At 37.3% G+C, this 22250-nt stretch overlaps 1 protein-coding gene across 1 annotated transcript in view; it reads left to right on the top strand.

Annotated features, from left to right (window-relative positions):
* The window catches only part of LOC126174850 (methionine--tRNA ligase, mitochondrial), a 102250-nt gene that overhangs the window by 69276 nt on the left and 10724 nt on the right, over positions 1 to 22250 (top strand). Inside the window, exons 4-5 of the mRNA XM_049921237.1 lie at positions 7265 to 7517; positions 9824 to 10035. Coding sequence (XP_049777194.1) covers positions 7265 to 7517; positions 9824 to 10035 — 465 coding nt within the window. The remainder of the gene's footprint in view (positions 1 to 7264; positions 7518 to 9823; positions 10036 to 22250) is intronic.

Below are 22250 nucleotides of genomic sequence, written 5' to 3'. Positions count from 1 at the left end.
TGGAAAAAAGGTATCTGCATACAAGGTAAATGAAATGTGATTTCTTATCAAAGTACATTATGTCAACTACCTCTCAGTTATGATAAAGGAGCAGTGATACATCTTGTAGATTGCTCTCTACCTTTGTTTCATTCACCTGAAAATGCATGTACACTATAAAAAATACTATTTTCCATCTATTGTCTCCATTGTAAATGGCACTTGTAGTAGAGTCTGCTGGGAGTGGAGTACTCAATAGAATGTAGTTGAGTTGGGTTAGTATTGACCTGTTTGCATTCACTGCCAGTGTCAGCTAGCAATATGTCTTTATATATAAGACCATTTCAATCAAACACAGCATTTCAGTATTTGTTATAACCACATGTCACTTCTACTTTGAACAAAATACATTAACCAGAGACTATACAGTGAGCGAGGAAGGCACTGCACTGTTCTGCTCATCACAGAAGTGTGTATGTGGGGGAGGGGGCACACTCTTGATATCCTTCCAGCATCACTTACAAAAAATGTGGCCTCACTGTATTGCCATTTATTTGGGTGCTCATAAAGTTACTACTATCACCTCGAAAAAAAAAAGTTGCATGTTAATAATAATAATAATAATAATAATATAATAATAATAATAATAATAATAATAATAATAATAATAATGTTACTGCTTATGAAAGAAGCACTCAATACACTTACATGATCACAACGCCACAAATATAGAATACATCACATACATTCAGCAACAGAAAGATTCACATTAAGCAGAAAGGAAGGAGGAAGGGGATTTATCGACATAAAAAACCTACATTATGGACAGGTAGACAATTTAAGAAAATTCTTTCTAGAACGAGCAGAAACTAGCAAAATACACAAAGCAATCACTCATATAAATACATCGGCTACACCACTGCAATTTCATAACCACTTCTACAACCCTCTAGATCACATAACATCAACAGATACGAAGAAAGTAAATTGAAAAAGAAAACACTACATGGCAAGCACCCGTATCATCTAACACAGCCACACATCGATCAAGACGCATCCAACACATGGCTAAGAAAAGGCAATATATTCAGTGAGACGGAAGGATTCATGATTGCAATACAGGATCAAACAATAAACACCAGATATTAAAGCAAGCATATTATTAAAGATCCCAATACCACAACAGATAAATGCAGACTTTGCAAACAACAAATAGAAACAGTAGATCACATCACAAGAGGATGTACAATACTAGCAAATACAGAATACCCCAGAAGACATGACAATGTAGCAAAAATAATACATCAACAGCTTGCCTTACAACATAAACTTATAAAACAACACGTTCCCACATACAAGTATGCACCACAAAGATTAGATTAGATTAATACTAGTTCCATGGATCATGAATACGATATTTCGTAATGATGTGGAACGAGTCAAATTTTCCAATACATGACATAATTAAGTTAATTTAACAACATACTTAAGTTAATATAACAACTTTTTCATTTTTTGTTTTTTTATTTTTATTTTTTTTTTAATTTTTTATTTTTTATTTTTTTATTAATATTTTTTTTAATTTATATCTAAAAATTCCTCTATGGAGTAGAAGGAGTTGTCATTCAGAAATTCTTTTAATTTCTTCTTAAATACTTGTTGGTTATCTGTCAGACTTTTGATACTATTTGGTAAGTGACCAAAGACTTTAGTGCCAGTATAATTCACCCCTTTCTGTGCCAAAGTTAGATTTAATCTTGAATAGTGAAGATCATCCTTTCTCCTAGTATTGTAGTTATGCACACTGCTATTACTTTTGAATTGGGTTTGGTTGTTAACAACAAATTTCATAAGAGAGTATATATACTGAGAAGCTACTGTGAATATCCCTAGATCCTTAAATAAATGTCTGCAGGATGATCTTGGATGGACTCCAGCTATTATTCTGATTACACGCTTTTGTGCAATAAATACTTTATTCCTCAGTGATGAATTACCCCAAAATATGATGCCATATGAAAGCAACGAGTGAAAATAGGCGTAGTAAGCTAATTTACTAAAATGTTTATCACCAAAATTTGCAATGACCCTTATTGCATAAGTAGCTGAACTCAAACGTTTCAGCAGATCATCAATGTGTTTCTTCCAACTTAACCTCTCATCAATGGACACACCTAAACATTTGGAATATTCTACCTTAGCTATATGCTTCTGATTAAGGTCTGTATTTATTAATGACGTCATACCATTCACTGTACGGAACTGTATGTACTGTGTCTTATCAAAATTCAGTGAGAGTCCGTTTACAAGGAACCACTTAGTGATTTTCTGAAAGACAGTATTGACAATTTCATCAGTTAAGTCTTGTTTGTCAGGTGTGATTACTATACTTGTATCATCAGCAAAGAGAACTAACTTTGCCTCTTCATGAATACAGAATGGCAAGTCATTAATATATTTTAAGAACAACAAAGGACCCAAGACTGACCCTTGTGGAACCCCATTCTTGATAGTTCCCCAGTTTGAGGAATGTGCCGATCTTTGCATATTATGTGAACTACTTATTTCAACTTTCTGCACTCTTCCAGTTAGGTACGAATTAAACCATTTGTGCACTGTCCCACTCATGCCACAATACTTGAGCTTGTCTAGCAGAATTTCGTGATTTACACAATCAAAAGCCTTTGAGAGATCACAAAAAATCCCAATGGGTGGTGTTCGGTTTTTCAGATCATTCAAAATTTGATTGGTGAAAAACCTTTCTGGAAACCAAACTGACATTTTGTTAGTACTTCATTGTTACAGATATGTGAAGCTACTCTTGAATACATTACTTTCTCAAAAATTTTGGATAAAGCTGTTAGAAGGGAGATTGGACGGTAATTGTTGACATCAGATCTATCCCCTTTTTTATGCAAAGGTATAACAATAGCATATTTCAGTCTATCAGGGAAAATGCCCTGTTCCAGAGAGCTATTACACAGGTGGCTGAGAATCTTACTTATCTGTTGAGAACAAGCTTTTAGTATTTTGCTGGAAATGCCGTCAATTCCATGTGAGTTTTTGCTTTTAAGCAAGTTTATTATTTTCCTAATTTCAGAGGGAGAAGTGGGTGAGATTTCAATTGTATCAAATTGCATAGGTATGGCCTCTTCCATTAACAGCCTAGCATCTTCTAATGAACACCTGGATCCTACTATATCCACAACATTTAGAAAATGATTATTAAAAATATTTTCAACTTCTGACTTTTTGTTTGTAAAGTTTTCATTCAATTTGATGGTAATACTGTCTTCCTGTGCTCTTGGTTGACCTGTTTCTCTTTTAATAATATTCCAAATTGTTTTAATTTTATTATCAGAGTTGCTGATTTCAGACATGATACACATACTTCTGGATTTTTTAATAACTTTTCTTAATATAACACAGTAGTTTTTATAATGTTTGATAGTTTCTGGGTCACTACTCTTTCTTGCTGTCAGACACATTTCCCTTTTCCGGTTACAAGATATTTTTATACCCTTAGTAAGCCATGGTTTGTTACAAGGTTTCTTAAGAGTATATTTAACTATTTTCTTGGGGAAGCAGTTTTCAAATGCATTTACAAAAATGTCATGAAATAAATTATATTTTAAATTGGCATCAGGTTCACGGTACACCTCATCCCAGTCTAACTGTTGTAGGCTTTCCGTGAAATTTGCAATTGTTAAATCGTTGACTGAACGTACTACTTTGGAGGACTGTTTAGTACTGCTGAATGGAGCTATGTCATATATTGTAACTAGCTGTGCACCATGATCAGAAAGACCATTCTCAACAGGCTGAGCATTTATCTGGTTAAACTTATCTTGGTCTATAAAGAAGTTATCTATCAGTGAGCTGCTATCCTTTACCACCCGAGTAGGAAAATCAATAACGGGTGTCAAATTGAAAGAACCGAGTAATACTTCAAGGTCATTTTTCCTATTACCCTCTTTCAGAGAATCTACATTGAAGTCCCCACAAATAATAATTTGCTTCCCCCTGTCTGACAGATAGCACAACAAGGAGTTCAAATTTTTCAGAAATAGATGAAATTTTCCTGATGGGGACCTATATACAGTTACAATTATAAATGTGCCTTTATTTAATTTAAGCTCACAGGCACATGCTTCTATATGTTTCTCTACACAAAACTTTTTTGTTTCTATACTTTTTGCACAATGACAACTTTTGACATATATGGCAACTCCTCCTTTCTTCATATTTTCTCTCATTACATGTGCAGAGAGCTTATATCCACTTACATTTACCTTATCCATATCAGTAACAATGTGATGCTCAGACAGGCATAGTATATCTATTTCATCCTCAGCTTCTAAATCTTCTAAACAAACCAGAAGCTCATCTATTTTATTCTTTAAACTCCCAATATTTTGATGAAATATACTTACATTATTTTTAATTATACTTTTATGAGAATCTTTCCTTATTCTAACATTTGCAGTACTCTCCTGTCTGAGTTTCTCATTGTGCGTAGGCCTAGTTGCTATACCAGTGGTCACATGGTGTTCAGAGAGGCAGATTATGTCAACTGGGTTGAGTGACTTTAATTCATCAATGCAATTACATAGGACTGAGATACAACTTGGTGGAGATAAAATTTCTGGTGATTGGTGAAAATTTATAATTGACAGCTGTGATTGGTGATCCAATGTGCTAGAATTGTGCAGTTTAATTTCTTTCCTAAACTGAAGATTTGTTTCCATCCTGACCTCTCGTAGAACTTGACATCTTTCTGTCTTACCTATCCTAAAAAAGGTGCTGCTCCAACACCTGTAACCACTGGTATTTTACCATTCATGGCAATGCCTCCCCCCCTTAAATTTCCTGCTATTACCCCAGCCAGTTTCCCCTTCCCTTTCCTGTTGAGATGTAGGCCGTACCTGGTATAGTCCCACCTACTGAGAGAATCAGCAGGAACCACACCGATATGAGCCCCTGCACCCGACCCAAGCAGCCGTTCCAACTCCAAATTAACTCCCCCAACAGAAGAGTTCAAATGAGGCTGGTCATGGCGTCTCAGGACAGATACAAACTCAACATTGGTGTGTCTTGATGCCAACGCAATCATTACCAGGTCACACTCTATACTGTACCCAGGATCTCTGTCGATGCTGTTCCCTGGCCCTCCCACAATAATCACGGTGTCTTCCCTGCTAAATCCTTTACAGAGTGAACCTAAATCCTCTGTCACCTGATCCAGACTAGCACTTGGTTTGAAAAAATTTGTGACCTGGTATTCTGGTCCTAATTCCTCCTGCAGAAGTTGGCCTACACCTCTGGCATGAGAACTACCTAACAACAAAACTTTCTTCCTTTTCAATGGCTTTCCTACATTCTTTTTCAATTTCCTATTGAAAGTTTGTTGTGTCCTGTCTACACCTACCTCTGCTTGAGGCTCATCAGTTTCTAACTGAAGCAACAGGTCAAACTTATTTTTGACATTCACCACAAAACTGTCAGACTTAGTTCTAGGCCTGTTCCTTCTGCTACCTGTTGCCACTTCCCACCTCTCTTTGCCCTTCTCCCTCCTTAACCTGTCCAGATCTTCCCTAGCCTGATCTAGCTCAGCCTGAAGGGCAGCAATTTCCCCCTCCTGTTCCACTATCTTCCTATCTCTACTGCAAATCCTACATAACCACTGATGAGCCTGATCCACTTTCTCGACACCCACGCCACTGCAGTCCCCCCAATGAAAAAAACTACTGCATCCATCACACCAAACCCCGGAACTAACAATTCTACGGCAAGTCAGGCACTTCTCACTCATGGCTAAAATAATACTTTAGCTAGAATAAATCAATTAAATTACCGAAAATCAAAAAAGACGTTACAAGAATTAAGCCTATTCACAAATGTATATAAGCAAGTTTCCGATTTAAAACTCCGCTGTTTTTCTGAGATCTGTATTAAAACAATGAAGGTATACGCTATTTATTTTATATTTCACTCAATGGAATGAAAAAAAGGACAATTAAACGAGATACTTTAACTTTGATTCTCCAAAAACGTTACAAGAATTAGGCCTATAAACAAATGTATATAAGCAAGTTTCTGATATAAAGTTCCGCTGTTTTTCTGAAATCTGTATTAAAACAATGAAGTTATACGCTATTTATGGTAGTTTACTTATTTGTTACCGAGAAATTAGTTAAATTACCGTGAAACAAGAAACAAATACGTTTACAAAATTTAAGCCTAAGCGCGACTTCGCGAAGTTACGATCTTTTCGTGTTTTCTGAAAAAATACGCAAAGAAAAGTCAAACCTTTAACGGCAAGACTAAATGATACACTAATGCATGTGTTTAATTTGTTGTTGGCGTTAAACTAAATTATATTCCTGTCTAAATCACTTAACTTTCTGGAAATGGTTTCTGGCGTCACTTACTCGGCGGCCATCTTGACCTTTCCGTACTGGAGAATGATGAATACAAATTATACTGGAACAGAACCATTATAACAGATAAAAAAACACCACATAACAAACCTGACATCATACTCACCAATAAAAAGAAGAAATTAACACAACTAATCGAAATATCCATACCCAATACAACAAATATACAAAAGAAAACAGGAGAAAAAATTGAAAAATACATCCAACTGGCTGAGGAAGTCAAGGACATGTGGCATCCGGATAAAGTTGACATTATACCAATTATACTATCAACTACAGGAGTCATACCACACAATATCCACCAGTACATTAATGCAATACAGCTACATCCAAACTTATATATACAACTACAGAAATCCATAATTATTGATACATGTTCAATCACCCGAAAGTTCCTAAATGCAATATAACATATACCGTACAGTTAAAAGGAAGTCACGCTTGATCAAGGTCCACGTCACTTTCTTTCTTTTCTCAGACGTTATGTCTAGTCAAAAATGGAAAGAAGAAATAATAATAATAATTATTGTTATTATTATTCAGCAGCTGCAACATTTCCAGTGCTGTTGAAAATGGATTACTATGTGATACTCCACTTCATCAGTAGCTTCACTGTTTTGTTTTGGCTCCTTTAGAGCACTGCTGCTTTACACTGACATCAGGACTGCAAACATGTACCTGCAATTTTGGAGATTGTATATTTGTAGTAAAAAGACATTACTTTGATTTGATGTACGTAGTGTGAAAAATTTAAACATTACACTTTGCATCAGTTTACATTTTAGGAATATTTAATTTGTGCTGAATTGTTAATTTACTGCAGTTCAAATATTTTATTTTCACAGAAAATTCTGTACAGCCCTCCAAATTCAGAAAACAACTGGAGAAAATGGTCCATGAAGGTTCAGTGCTGCAAGATCTTTCAGTTTCTCGCCCAAGGGAACGTGTTCCATGGGGCATACCTGTACCAGATGACCCTAATCATACAGTTTATGTTTGGCTAGATGCCCTTGTAAACTATCTCACTGTTGCGGGTTATCCTGAACATGACTTCGCTTGGCCGCCAGATGTGCAGGTTGTTGGGAAAGACATACTGAAGTGAGTAACTCATGAGGGAAGAATGGTTGTGTTTGCAGATGTGTAGTTAGTTTTGTTTGTTTCATGTTCCATTGATAATTATGCACGAAAAATCGTAATGATGTGGAAAGAGTAATCTTACATTCACATCAAAAATTAATTTGTAAATATGGCTACGTGCTGAAAAGTTGTAAGATTTTTATAAAAATATGTAGATTTGAGTTAGTAATACCTACTTACAGCCTTTTAAACATTAGAATAGAAATTCTTCTACAGAATAAGAGGAGCTTTTGAGGGAAACGTTTTCAGTTTACTTTCAAATTGTACTTTGCTGTCTGTCAGACATTTTATACCACTGGATAAGTGATCAAAAATTTTAATTGGGGCATTGTGCATCCTTTTTTGTGCTAAAGACAAATTTAATGTGGACTAATGAGTGTCATTTTTCTGTCTGTTAGTATAATTATATATGTCATTGCTCCTTTTGAACTGCAGTGGATTATTTACAACAAACTTTATGACAAAATAAGTATACTGTGAAGCAGAGAAATTCGTTTATCAATACCAGAACAAACGTTTTGAAATTTATCAAAATTGGTTTTAGTCCAACTTGTATTTTCCTCAAAAATGCTTCAGAAAATGATTTTATGTATCTGATGCTTGCAAAGTAAAGACAATCTGAAGGATTCACAGACATTCTGTGCACTGTGTGGTTACCTGTTAAATGCTGAAAGTAATTGACTACCCCAATACAGAGGAGCTGCATGCAGTTTCTTATGCTTAAGTTTGTCCTTGTTTTCAGTAGACTTTTTCTTACTGAGTATCTCTCAGGAATTGTGGTTGCAAAAACTTCAAAATCTTGACATAGCACTTCAATGGTAGCAAGTGGAATATTAACTGCTTCCCTGCCACTGATGATGCTACTACATTTACACTAAAACTGCAGCAGTCTTAGGAGTCTATCTCATCACTGTACAATATAATGAAATATTTTCGGCTAGAAAAAAATACTGCAGTAAGTCATAGTTTTAATGGCCCCTGTTCCTCCCAGGCAATTAAACAGCATAATATGCACCAAATCAAATACTATCAAAAATGCACAATACAAAAACATCCTCTTAACTGCTGTTGTGACAGTACGGTGTAGAACAATATGGGAATAGTATGGAGAAGTGGCAGATAACTACTGCAGTGAATTGTAATCAACACATCAACAGTGGACTGCTAAACTCATGTCAGATCATGCTGAAAAAGTTGCAGTTCATAGTTAAGAAACAATTGAACAATTCTTTGGTTTTGCTGATGCTGTAACTCAACTCCAGAGAAGCTCCAGAGTCAGAAAATAAGCATTGCAATAATTTTTATACCTAAGTATTTATTTACTTTCAGCAGTGACAAACTTTAGGGTGACAGTAATATCCAGCTCAGGGTAATGTATGACATGTAGATACCTCAGCATCAGGTAGCAGCCTAATCACAAGGCACTTACTTAGTCCAGGTACCTGGATTGTGCGATAATGTCATGGTGCTCAACACAGCATAAAACAAGCATATCTTGCAGCAGCCAGAGAGTTAAATTATAGTGAAAGTACCGTGTGAGGTGGTGCAGTTGTTAGCACACTGGACTCGCATTCGGGAGGATGACGGTTCAAACCCTCGTCTGGCCATGATTTCCCTAAATCGCTTCAGGCAAGTACCAGGATGGTTCCTTTGAAAGGGTGTGGCCAATTTCCTTCCCCATCCTTCCCTAATCCAAGCTGGTGCTCAGTCTCTAATGATCTCGCTGTCAGCAGGACATTAAACGATAATCTCCTCCTCCTGTAGTGAAAGCTTCTTGTGTCAGCTTATAATTTCTCTCTTGTTTCATTGAGACCTCTTGACCTGTAATTGAACTCGCATATTATAAAATGAAGTATGCAACAGGCTTTCTTACCAGGAAAGCCTAAGCAATAATATCAATCCCTCAGAGCAGTGAAATAAGAATTTGAAAGATTTGAGAATCCTTGGGAAACTGTACACTTTTGCATATATAGTTATTTTGCAAAAATTTCATTCAATACATATAAATTTTGCAATACAATCATGATTAGTTGCTGCTATCAAGTCAATCTTAAATCTCTACTTTAACATAAAAACTACTAAGCATGATAGGTTTGTGAGGCGGTTAAGAACTTTGTAAGTCAAGTTTCTGGAATTCCTTTTGTGCATTACTCCCTGTATGTTTACAAAAACAAGAAAAATTTGAAAGCCTTTGTCACTGCTGCTTTTAGCTCAGTAACTTGAATTTGTCATAAATGTTTTCCTCCACAGTCCAACCTGACCTGCAGGTTTCATGGTGTCTACTGGCCAGCATTCCTCATTGCTGCTGGTCTTCAGCCACCACGCACGTTACTCTGTCATTCACATTGGACTGTTGATGGTGAGAAGATGTCGAAGTCTCGACAAAATGTGGTTGATCCTGCTGCACTAAGTCACGACTTCACTTCATGTGGAGTACGATACCTGTTACTCAGGGAAGGAGTGCCACATTCTGATGGAAGTAAGTTATAAGTTATATTATTGTACAGTGTTTGTTTTATGTGTCAAAATAACATTGTTGCAACAATCTGTGATACGTTTGTCACTTGATCCTAGAAGTAATTACTGCATTTCAGCAATCAAAGATTTTTCTGCTTTGTGGTTTCTCTTTCTCAGGTTGGTGTACTTTGTGTAATATTTTCTGGTAATATGTGTCGAGGAAAATAAAATAATACACTTCACAGTGACATGTCCTATATGATACTATTTTTCAGCATAGTTATCACGTTCTTGTACACAACAGTCAGAACACTCTACCAATTGTTGAATTCTTCGTGATAATTGAAATCAGCTTCTTCATCTGGAGCCACTAAAGAAACACTGTGTGAATGACTTCATTGTTGGAAAATCTTTCCCCTAGATATATGCGTTCAGCTTGCCAAAGAAATAAAAATTGCAAGGTGCAAGATCTGGACTTATTGGTAGGCATCACCCATTCTATACAACCTTAGTCTAATTGTTGACACTGTTTCACTGTGGCTGGACATGAAATTGCATTTGGTCTGTACACCATCACGATTTCACAGTGAATCTGTGTGCAATTTAGAAATTTGCCCTAAAAATCATACAGAAATGATAATATGGCATTATTGGCTGAAAGACCCCTTTTGGGATAGTTCGGTGTGTGGTGAGTCTTTCTATTTGACACCACTTTGATGACTTGCATGTCAATGAAGATGAGAAGAAGTGATTGGGACAACACGGGCACCCAGTCCCCGAGTGAAGAAAAAATCTCCGCTTTGACCAGGAATTGCACTCGGGACTCCGCAATCCAGAAGCAGCTACACTACCCACTAGACCACAAGCTGCAGACAAGAATCATTCAGTTCCACATTCTTAAACTTTGGAGTATGTTACCAGCTGCCATGTTATTTCCGTTGCACATTGTGATGCACCTGTTATTTGTTCTGCAACTGGAGTGTGTTTGCAGGAAACCCATCTGGACCATCTACAGTGGTCTTTGTATGGGATGAAATGTGTAACTTACTTTCTGAAGTTCCTGCGTACTCAAGCTCTCAGTAGAATATGTTGTTAATGGATGTTAGCTGAAGCTGTCATGTATACGTGTTGTTAAACTGGATGTGTAGCTGAAGTTGGTATGTATTGGGAACTGCTATAAGTTCGCAGGATCTCACCTCCCGTCTAGCAACACACAGTATCCTTTAGCATGACCAAGAGTTGCAATAATAATGTGTCAGCAGAATTATTGTTAAGTGAAGTGTAAAAACAATTTGTGACAAATTAATTTTGTCTTTGACCAAGGTAGTTCATAATGTCATGATGAAAGAACCGCCTTACCTCTGCAATTTGAAGCAGGCATTATTGTGCCATCAGTTCATTGTGGAATATTTTTGAGAGTAAAATGCTAAAGTTCCCTATTGTGGATTGGAATTTTCACACTCAGTAAAAAATACTATAGTGAGATATGCATACCGTACTGCACTCAACATAAAAACACAAAACCATGGCAGTTAAACACATATCCAGGTATACATAATATCGATTGTAATGACTGTGAAAAATTCTGTGTAGGCCAAACAGGATGAAATTTTGTTATCAGATATCGAGAATACGAAGCCCTTCACATTTTTCTACCATTTGAAAATAGAGGACCATAATGTAAACCAGTTCGCCCATGCAATGAAAATCATATATATATTAGCCGAAGACCCAATAGTGATCCTTTCAGAAGAAGAAACAGAAACACACACACCCACAGAAAATCATAAATGAACAAATTGAACTTAAGTGTGAAAATGTTATTGAAAAGTCTGCCAGAATTTTAGAATGTGGTAATAGATAACATAAGCAGAGACTACTCACACAAGCCTTTACAAGGACTCTATAATCACTACACAATTCCACAGATAATAAGATTAACATTTAACCATACAACATTTAACTCCTACCAAGTAATGCTGTCACATTATAGAAAATGAAAATTTCAACCAATATTACTCAACAATAACTTTTACTGTTGAGAAAAAAGTTATAGACAAACAAAAACAACTCAATCTTAGCTACAAATACAATAAGCAGAATGGTGAGAAATGGAAGTAAGTACTCAATACACTGTTACAAAACCAGTTAGATACATACTGTAAAAGCCATATATACTAATAACAGCAATGTATAATTGCGGATTGCTTGGAAATGGCAATGCGGTTGAAATAAGCTTATTGCCTAACTGTATAACTCCTGAATAAAGCTTCAAAAAGTAGCAACATTCTGGTATAATATACATAAAACTTTTTTAAAAAAAGAAAAAAGACATTAATTTATTATTTGTGCTTGCACTTGTGACTGTGGACATCATCATTTGTGTTGGTGCAATGTGTACCACATTGACATTTGATAAATCAAATGTGCCCCCCTGTGTTTGCTAAATGGGGAGCACCTAGAGAACCCAGCCAGTATTGGCTGTGTATGGGTTTGGCAAACACAGGTTTCTTGAGGTGGCCCTGGTGAATGCCACCAGTTTTTTATAACTATAAGCTCTGTACTCAGTGACCACTGTGTGGCATGGTGGTGGAAGACTGTATTCACAGGAAATGGAAATATTGGCGTAATTGCCCGGAAGATCTAAAGGTGCACTGTGTGCTGAAATGGATGGCTGTTGAGGCAAAATTACCACTAGAGAGAAACTACTGGGCTGTCTGGTGCATCCCAGTTGCATAAGGTTTGTCCAGACAAATGGGACTCATATCTTGGTGGACATGAATATCTCTGGCTGCTTGTGAGAAAACATGTTATGTCCAATAAAAATCTTCCAGCACTTCAACTGGATTATAGTGTAGTACTTATATCCAACATATTAAGAGAAGTTGTGGGTTCAGTCCCCCAGTCACATACGGTCAAGGAAGTTAGTAAACAGTAACAGATCACTAGCCCGAATTTGTTTTTGATTCTTAAGAGAGATGTTAAGAGAGAAGAAGGTGCATTGGAGAAAAGTTGCCACCTTTCTACGTTCGAGAGGGTTTGTGTGGTGGAACAAAAACCCTGAAATCAGTGAAGTGTCTCTGAAATGGGACACTGCTAGTGGAAATTGCTACCTAATATCAAGCAACTCTGTTGCAGAATGTGAAGCTACTTGGTGAGTACCCAGTCACGATAGAGCTGCACAAAACCCTAAATTTTACCAAAGGTGTTGTGAATCACAGGGATATGAACTAAAAAGAAAGAATGGGATATGAACTAAAAAGAAAGAATGGGATGGCAATGAAATGACTTGATGTATATGACATCATGTTAAAATGCAGTGGGAAATGGAAAAGTCAACTAGATTTGTTTGGACTTGTAATACCTGTTCTTCCTGCAAGCATAACATTTGTGTTTATCCATATAAAAGTCCAGCTTAGCATACGAAAGCCTTTAATGTGTGACTTAAATGTTAATATATGGACAGACTAGTCTAGTATTTAAAGGCCAGGCAGCTTCTGGAAATTGTGGGTAAGCTACCAATGAGCCTGGGCAAAACATGTGCAAATTGGGCCTTCTTCATTAATCGTGTGGAAGTCACCCAATCTGCAGTCAAGATTTTCTGTTTACATGGAGAAGAGGTTGATAAAGAAAATTAAAGTGATTAAGCAAGTACCATGTAGTGAATCATGCACAGCAAACCAGGCTTACACAAAGAACAGATAAAGATAAATGTACTTGTGTTCGTATAATAATTAAATCCTCACCCTGGTCGCCAAAAGGTAAGCAGGGGGTAAATAATAGAAATCATAAAAGACTGAATCCACAGCCATCAGATCTCTCAAAACTAGTTTTATCTGGTGGGTCTAATGATACTCCCACAGATGTTATAAACTGTTAAATTTGTCTGACAGAACCACTTCATTCCTCATCCAATCCACCATCTAGTTTAGTACCCAACCTGGTGGAAGGATAAGGGGAAAGACAAAAATAAGCCTCACCATTAAAATGGTCCTCATGACACAGTAGAATATTGATAGGTTCAGGACAATTTTAAACTCACTGAAGCCCCTGTGTTAAGGGGTATACCCTCCACTACATGTGTGATCTGATTTAGGAGTGGGCTAAAGGAGGGATAGTTGTGTTTGTAAGCAACACCTACCACCTCTCTGCTATACCTAATTACACACCTCCAAGCAGTTCTATTGAAATTCATGTAAGACAACAGATTACATTATACTTTCTGTACTTAACACCAAAGGAGGCTCTCAAATACCTTATTATACAACTCCCCCAACCATTTCTCCTGCTAGGAGATTTAATGCACACAGTGCATTATTTTTTCAGGTATTACCAGTCTCAGGGTTTCAGTTTTAGAGAATCTCATGGTGTTTCAGGAGCTGTGTAACCTTAACACTGGAAACCTCACACATTTCAGCAATGCTAGTGGCTCATTTTCAGCCATTGACTTCTAATTTTGCTTGCAGATTCTGCTCCATGGGAAGTTACTGATAACCTTCATTACAGTCACCATTTCCCACTTTGGCTTCATCAGTCGTAACTGATACTGCTACAATTTAAATAATGTGGAAGACTGAATCTAATCTAATCTTCGTAATTGTCTTGATTGCAATGATACATTAATTTAAACTTTATCAAACAATGGAAAAATCCAGGATGGAATGTAACAATTACAAGAAGGAAAGTTGCTACACACCATATAGTGGAGATGTTGAGTCGCTGATAGGTGCAACACAAAGACTCTCACAATTACACAAGTAATTCACAGTTTGTTGATTACTGGTTTCAGTTGCTAGATGGCAATCTTCAGACCTGTAAAAATAACAATAAATAGAAAATTATCTTTAAGTTAAACTGAACTTTACTATTTTGAGCATCAAACGATCTTTAGAAATAATAAAATGTATCAATATTAGTAGAGACTCAATTTCTATGTAATGTAGGCTACAACACCATTGCCATTAAGTGTATCTTGGAATTCTGTAAATAAATGTAAAGTAATTATCAGTTAAAGTGAATTGTAATAGTTTTTAAAACATACATTATTTAAAAGGTATTAGAGCGTAAAAGTAGTAAATATGTGCCATGCCCACTGAAGAGACGGGCTTTAAATACACTTTTGGTTACATCTACAAGGTTAACATATGAAGACTACATACGACTTGGTTAGAAGACATCTGCAACTGAGCTGCTTCGTAGAGACAGATAATTAACTGCCTCAGTTGTAAATAGTTTTATCAGGTCAAGATCACGACTGATTTTGCACAATTATAATCCCATCTTCAGGTGTATAAGACAGCAAAAGGGAAAAAGAATCTGTAATAAGGGAATGTCTAAGACTTGATACTTGTTTGTATAACAACGAAAACAATCAATTATTGATGAAATTGTTTAATTGGATAGATAAAAGTTCTACTCACCAAGTGGCAGCAGAACACGTAAGACTGGTGTAATTGGCAAGCTTTCGGAGCTTAATACTTGTTTGATATAATGCTAGTGGGATTAACTGTCTAATTATAAATAAGAGGTTGATACAGCCATGTTAGTAAAAAATGCAAACATGGGTATCACACCAGATAGCTATGAAACAACCATAGAAAAGTGAGAGGTCGGAGCAAGAAAAAGGTAGAGGGATACTAAGAGAACATCACCAAACAACATGAGATAACTAACACCATGAGGTGTGCGGCTGCCGCTCACTGTGAACACTGGGTTGCAGGCATGTGACAGCCACATGTGAAGCCAAGATTCTGAATGACACGTTGGTAGAAGGCAGATGCGCAATAAAACTAGTGGTCATCATATTACGGGGGAAAGTGAAGCCACGAAGTGGTGACCAGTGTAAGAAGTGACTGACTAACCCGAAAAACAAATGGTGAATACATGATGTATAAATGAATAGGAGATAATTAAATGCACATTGTCACAATACAAAATAAAGTGAAAGTATCTGTTGGGTGACTAAAATTAGAGGGCTAATATTCCTTTGAGAGGAAATTCTGAAGGGAATATTGGTGAGGTATGGGCGCTATTTCAAAAAGGAATTATTATTTAGAAGATACATGTGCTTCAAGGTGGTTTGCTCATTTTCGTAGCTGAAGTGTTCTTCTTTAACCTGTGCATAATTTATGTTTCTTCTAATAAATTAAGGATCTGGCCTTGATGGTGACAGTGAAGGATATTCAAATTGATATTTATGTCACCAATAGAATTCCTATAAGTTTTCAAAAGACTAGATAAAGTGGGCATAGAATTATTAAGGTCCTGATCAGATGTTAAAACTGCGTCCCTTCTGACTGAACTAGAGGTATTGAAAATCATTACACTAAATTCAATAAAAGTGTGAGCCCATATGGCAGTTGTGGATCCTAGCATCGTGGTGCCTATATTGAAGACTTTTTTTTTTTTTTTTTTTTTGTGTGTAAAAAGAATTCCGCTATGACATCAGCTTTTTTGAGCTATCGGCCAACTTTATCTGAAATAGTACCTAAATAGGGTATTTTACAGCATGAGTTACAGGCAATGTTCCTTATCAGTTGGTGTCAAGATAGTCCCATGATGATCACTGTGAAGTCCTTTATGTTGCATTTGTTGAATAAGGGTGTCTCCAGCATAATTTGGATAGCCATTAGAACTTGTATTGTACTTGATAATTTCAAGTACATTTTTGTATTCCTGTTCATCAAAGGGTACTTTGGTAACACAGCACATCATTGCATATGACACAGCCATCTTGTATTTCTATGAGTGCTTCGATGAGCTGTGAATTATATTGTCAATTGTAGTCTCTTTCCTAAAAATGTGACGGAGTGAGGTGACACAGTGGTTAGCACACTGGCCTAGCATTCGGAAGGATGACAGTTCAATCCTGTGTTTGGCCATCCTGATTTAGGATTTCCCTAAATCACTTCAGGTAAATGCCGGGATGGTTCCTTTGAAAGGGCACGGCTCTAATCTGATGAGACCGATGACCTCGCTGTTTGGTCTCCTCCCCCAAACAATCCAATCCCCCCTAAAAATGTGACTGGTAATCTTTCTGATTTACAAATCTACAAACCGTAAAGTAAAATTATTTTGGCATTCTAACATAAATTGAATGTTAGTGTGTATTGTGTTTAGATCTTGGTGGAACTGCTGTACTTCTTGTTTAGTACCACTGCAGTAAGCTGTCATCAATGTCATGCAAAACTTTATACTGTAAAATCAAAGTAAGAACAATTACAAACACTGTCGTTAGGCCTCATTTTGCTAGATTAGTTACAACATAAAATATGTTCACTTTTTACAGTTTTTCAGTAAACAAAACCTACTGATGATGACACAGAGGTGTCGAAACATGTTTGTGTAGCAAGAAGAAACAGTGTTTCGCATAAAAGGCGGAACCTGTATCGAGTGATTAAAAATCATTTTGCAGATCAGTAAGATTAGCAGTCACATTTGTAGGAAAGTGACTACAACTGACAGTATAATTCACAGCTCATCAAATCACCTGCAGAAATATAAGGTGGCTGCGTCATGTGCATTGATGTATGGTGTTACCAAAGCACCCCATAATGAAAGGAATACAACAGTGTACTTGCAATTATCAAGTACAATAATGTGAGTTCTGATGGCTACCAAATTTTACGCTGCGGACGCCTTTATGCAGCAAATACATAAAGGACTTTCTGGTGGTCCCTCCTGGTTTTACTTCTTCGTTTGTTGATTGTCCTCACTGTCAACGTACTGCATTGCTACACTGGCTGAAAAATGTGTGTTGTGGATTCCGACACTGACTGCTGTAAATTATGTAGCCGATAGGTGCACAGTTGTGTGTCACAGTACTTTAAATTTCACTGTTCACAAATGCCCCCCTGCCCCCACCCCCCATCCTCCAATCATACACAGTTATATGGCCAGTGCACTATTGCTTAAACTTTCCATAAGCCTCATTAATAGTTTGCAGGGGAAACTCCACATGCTGCTATTATAGTTTGCTGTTGAACAGCTACGAGCCGTAAAACCTAACCACAAAGTTCACAGTTCTTGAAGAATAATCAGGCACGTATGGACCAGACACTGTCAGTGTTTTTACACATGGCCTAATTGTTTAACACTTATTCAACAGTTAATTTGAAGCATTGTTGTTGTTGTAACATGCACAGGTTACTTGTCTGAAACTCGGCCGTGGACTGACTGTTTTTATGACCAAAAATCGTGCCCTTATATAGCGTCACAATAATAGGTGCTGAAACTATACATTGTTTATAGTTAAATTTGCAGAAATTACAATTAAAACATAACTCATTAAATTAACTGACTACCTACTGCAAGGTTTAGGCTGAATTATTTGTTTAAATCATGAAATACACAAATATATTTATGCAGATAATACTTTTGACAAAACTGTACATGACTTTGGAATTAATGAAGGGCTGGTTTTGCTAACATGTTTTGGAATAGAGCTAAATAGATACTTTAAGATTACCAGTACTTCGTCTTCCAAATGTTTATAATTAGTATAGAATTTATATTGGTTTACATGTCAACAATAGAATTTACGTTACGAAACAATTACTGATTTCACCCTATATTAAAGGATACTAACTAGGAATAATCAAAATAAATTAGAAAATCAATTACATACATAAAACTAAGAACAAAATTAGACATGATGTTATTTACTTTAAAACTGAGGGCCAATCTTTCTCTTCCATGGAAATGCAGATTATATTCACACATGTTAATGATAATTAATTCAAAATTGGAAAAACGAATTTAAGGAGGCAGATGGCAAAATGAGGGGAATTAAAATTACCCCCAGCTTGCTTTGTCACAACTTCATAGTGATCATCATGGGATTAGCTTTACTCCCATTGATAAGGACATTCCCTGCAATGCATACAGTAAAATACAATGGAAAATCCAGGATGGAATGTAACAATATAATGAGAAGGATAGTTGTTCCACGCCATATTTATTATAGCTGCTGAGTCGCAGAAAGGCACAACAAAAAGACTGTCGGAAAGTTAGGTTTCAGCCAATAACGCCTGTGTCAAAAGTAGACCACACACACACACACACACACACACACACACACACACACACGTATGCAACTCGTACACATGTGACCAGTCTCTGGCAGCTGGAGCCAGACTCAGGCTCCAGCCGCCAGAGTCTGTGATCATGTGTGTGTGAGCTGCATTTGTGTGAGTGTGTATGTTGTCTACTTTGGACAATGACCTTGCAAAGCTATCTTTGCAACAGTCTTTTTGTTGTGCCTTTCTGTAACTCAGCATCTCTATTATATTGTCACGTAGAAGGTGTAATTAGATGAACGACGAACACTAACTTCACTTAATGAAGGTTTATTCAGCACTTGCACATACAAGAGCGCCGAGCAAACTGCCTCCAGCCAGAACACATACAGCATATATACAGCTATAGACCATTCCAGTACAGTGATCCTTGACATTTGCAGATACTTCTAGAATGTACTCGAACCAAAGATAGGAATTAAAATTGTACAGTCCAGGTGAGTTTTGAACTCATGATCATCCATGCCACAGTTTAGTATCATAACCACTACACCAAGGTGCTACTCAGTTTCTTCTGCAACAATATGGTGAGTAGCAACTATACTTTTCATTATATTGATACAGTAAAATGCCCTATTTCAGATAAAGTTGGCCAATGGCTCAAAAAGGCTGGTGTCACAGTGGTGTTTTTTATACCAAACAGATTACAGCACCATGAAGCTAGGATCCACAACTGCCACATTCACTCAGACATTTATCAGATTAAGTGTAATGATTGTCATTACTTCCATATCAGTGAGATGGGGCACATTTTTAACATCTGGTTCAAGGGACATTGGGACTGTAACAATTTTACGTCCGCTCTATCTAGTTACTTGAAAATTTATGGTTACTCTACTGGTGACATAAATACCAATTTGAGTATCCTTCATTGTCATGATACAGGCTGTGTCCTTAATTTATTAGAAGAAATTATGTACAGCTTAAATAAGAAAGCTTCATCTACCAAAATGAGCAAACCACCCTGAAGCATAAGCATCTTCTAAATAATTATTCCTGTTTGAAACAGCACTCATATCTCACCAATACTCCACTCAGATTCTCTTCTCAAAGGAATAGTATATTTCTTTTTATCCCTTTGATTTTAGCCACCCTTTTGATACTCTTTTTTTCCTTTGTGGATGCTAAATGTCATTATGTTTATTTTATTTTTATCCAGCTTGCCACTACTGTGTTCGTTTGTAGCCGTTTCATATTTTTAAAATTTAATATGATTTTTAGTAGATGGCTGGGCACTTTCACTGTTTATGCCCAAGTACAGTGTTATTACAGATGATTGAAGCGATTTCACAGCTCTATAATAACTTTATTATTTGAGATATTTTCACAATGCTTTGCACACACATACAAAAACTCAAAAAGTTTTTTTTAGGCATTCACGAATGTTTGATATGTGTCCCTTTAGTGATTCAGCAGACATCAAGCCAATAATAAAGTTCCTCCCACACTCGGCGCAGCATGTCCCCATCAATGAGTTCGAAAGCATTGTTGATGCGAGCTCGCAGTTCTGGCACGTTTCTTGGTAGTGGTGGTTTAAACACTGAATCTTTCACATAACCCCACAGAAAGAAATCGCATGGGATTAAGTCTGGAGAGCGTGGAGGCCATGACATGAATTGCTGACCATGATCTCCACCACAACCGATCCGTCGGTTTTCCAGTCTCCTGTTTAAGAAATGCCGAACATCATGATGGAAGTGCGGTGGAGCACCATCCTGTTGAAAGATGAAGTCGGCGCTGTCGGTCTCCAGTTGTGGCATGAGCCAATTTTCCAGCATGTCCAGATACACGCATGAAACTTGCCCACACGCGTTCAACTGTTTCCTTGCTCACTGCAGGCCAACCCGTTGATTTCCCCTTACAGAGGCATCCAGAAGCTTTAAACTGTGCATACCATCGCCGAATGGAGTTAGCAGTTGGTGGATCTTTGTTGAACTTTGTCCTGAAGTGTCGTTGCACTGTTATGACTGACTGATGTGAGTGCATTTCAAGCACGACATACGCTTTCTCGGCTCCTGTCGCCATTTTGTCTCACTGCGCTCTTGAGCGCTCTGGCGGCAGAATCCTGAAGTGCGGCTTCAGCCGAACAAAACTTTATGAATGTTTCTACGTATCTGTAGTGTGTCATGACCATATGTCAATGAATGGAGCTACAGTGAATTTATGAAATTGCTTCAATCATTTGTAATAGCCCTGTACGTAATTTCTCCTTATTTTATATTGTGCTGACATACATTCAACCATCTTATGTTCCCTTACTTATTACATATTCACCATTTGCTGATGTTCAGGATGGTCATTCAGCTCTTATGTTATCCGCCAGTAGGTGGCTTCAGTTTTCTCCCTAGAGACGTGCCAACTCTCCCGATTCAGGCGGGAGACTCCCGATTTTTCCTTCTCCCTCCCGATCTCCTGACAATGAAGACCTATCTCCCGATATTCAGACCAGTTTCAACACTTTACTATTTGAAAATCCTGCGCCTTTGATATATTGGTGGATGACGAGGTATGGCTGCTACTTGTTTATGTTAACTTGGTAGATTGGTGCGGTGGCTGTCGGGAGCAGCAGTAGGCGTAGCTCGCACTTTGTATCTACAAGGAAGTAAGGAACTTATCATTGGCAGCGTTTGGAGGCAAATGAATATCTTTCAACTAGTGCCAATTTCCTCCGCTTCTGGTAGCACCAGTGCAATCATAAAGTTATCGTGGACAAGGAGTAGTCGATAGTTGTTCCAAGCGAAGTGATTAGCATTGTTGTGTCTAAAGGGCAGTGTTGCCAAGTTAGGGGATTTCCCCCTAAATTTAGGGGTAATTAAGCTGCCTAGGGGGAAATTAGAGAGATAAATGTTTCACGGGGAAAAATATTTAGGGTTACTACCCTCCCCTCCCCACCTCTCCGCTCGACAATTTCATTTAAGACTCCCTTTTACCACCCCACTACCCTGCTTGCTTACCCGACGGTGTGATAAATTATTTAGGGGAATTTGAAGTGCAATATAGGGGGAAACGGTGTGCGAGGGTTGGCATCACTGCTACAAGACCATTCTCTAGAACGTAGGATCATTGTATTCTCAGTTCTGTTGCGCGATTTGTGTACTCAGTAATAGTTGTTGGCTGCGTATCTTGGAGGTGTTGATTATTTTTCGTGCAGAATGGCGAA

Source organism: Schistocerca cancellata, chromosome 3 (assembly GCF_023864275.1).
Source record: "Schistocerca cancellata isolate TAMUIC-IGC-003103 chromosome 3, iqSchCanc2.1, whole genome shotgun sequence".
NCBI lineage: Eukaryota > Metazoa > Arthropoda > Insecta > Orthoptera > Acrididae > Schistocerca > Schistocerca cancellata.
The sequence above is the reverse complement of the archived record's forward strand: the minus strand, read 5'-3'. Positions and strand labels throughout refer to the sequence as shown.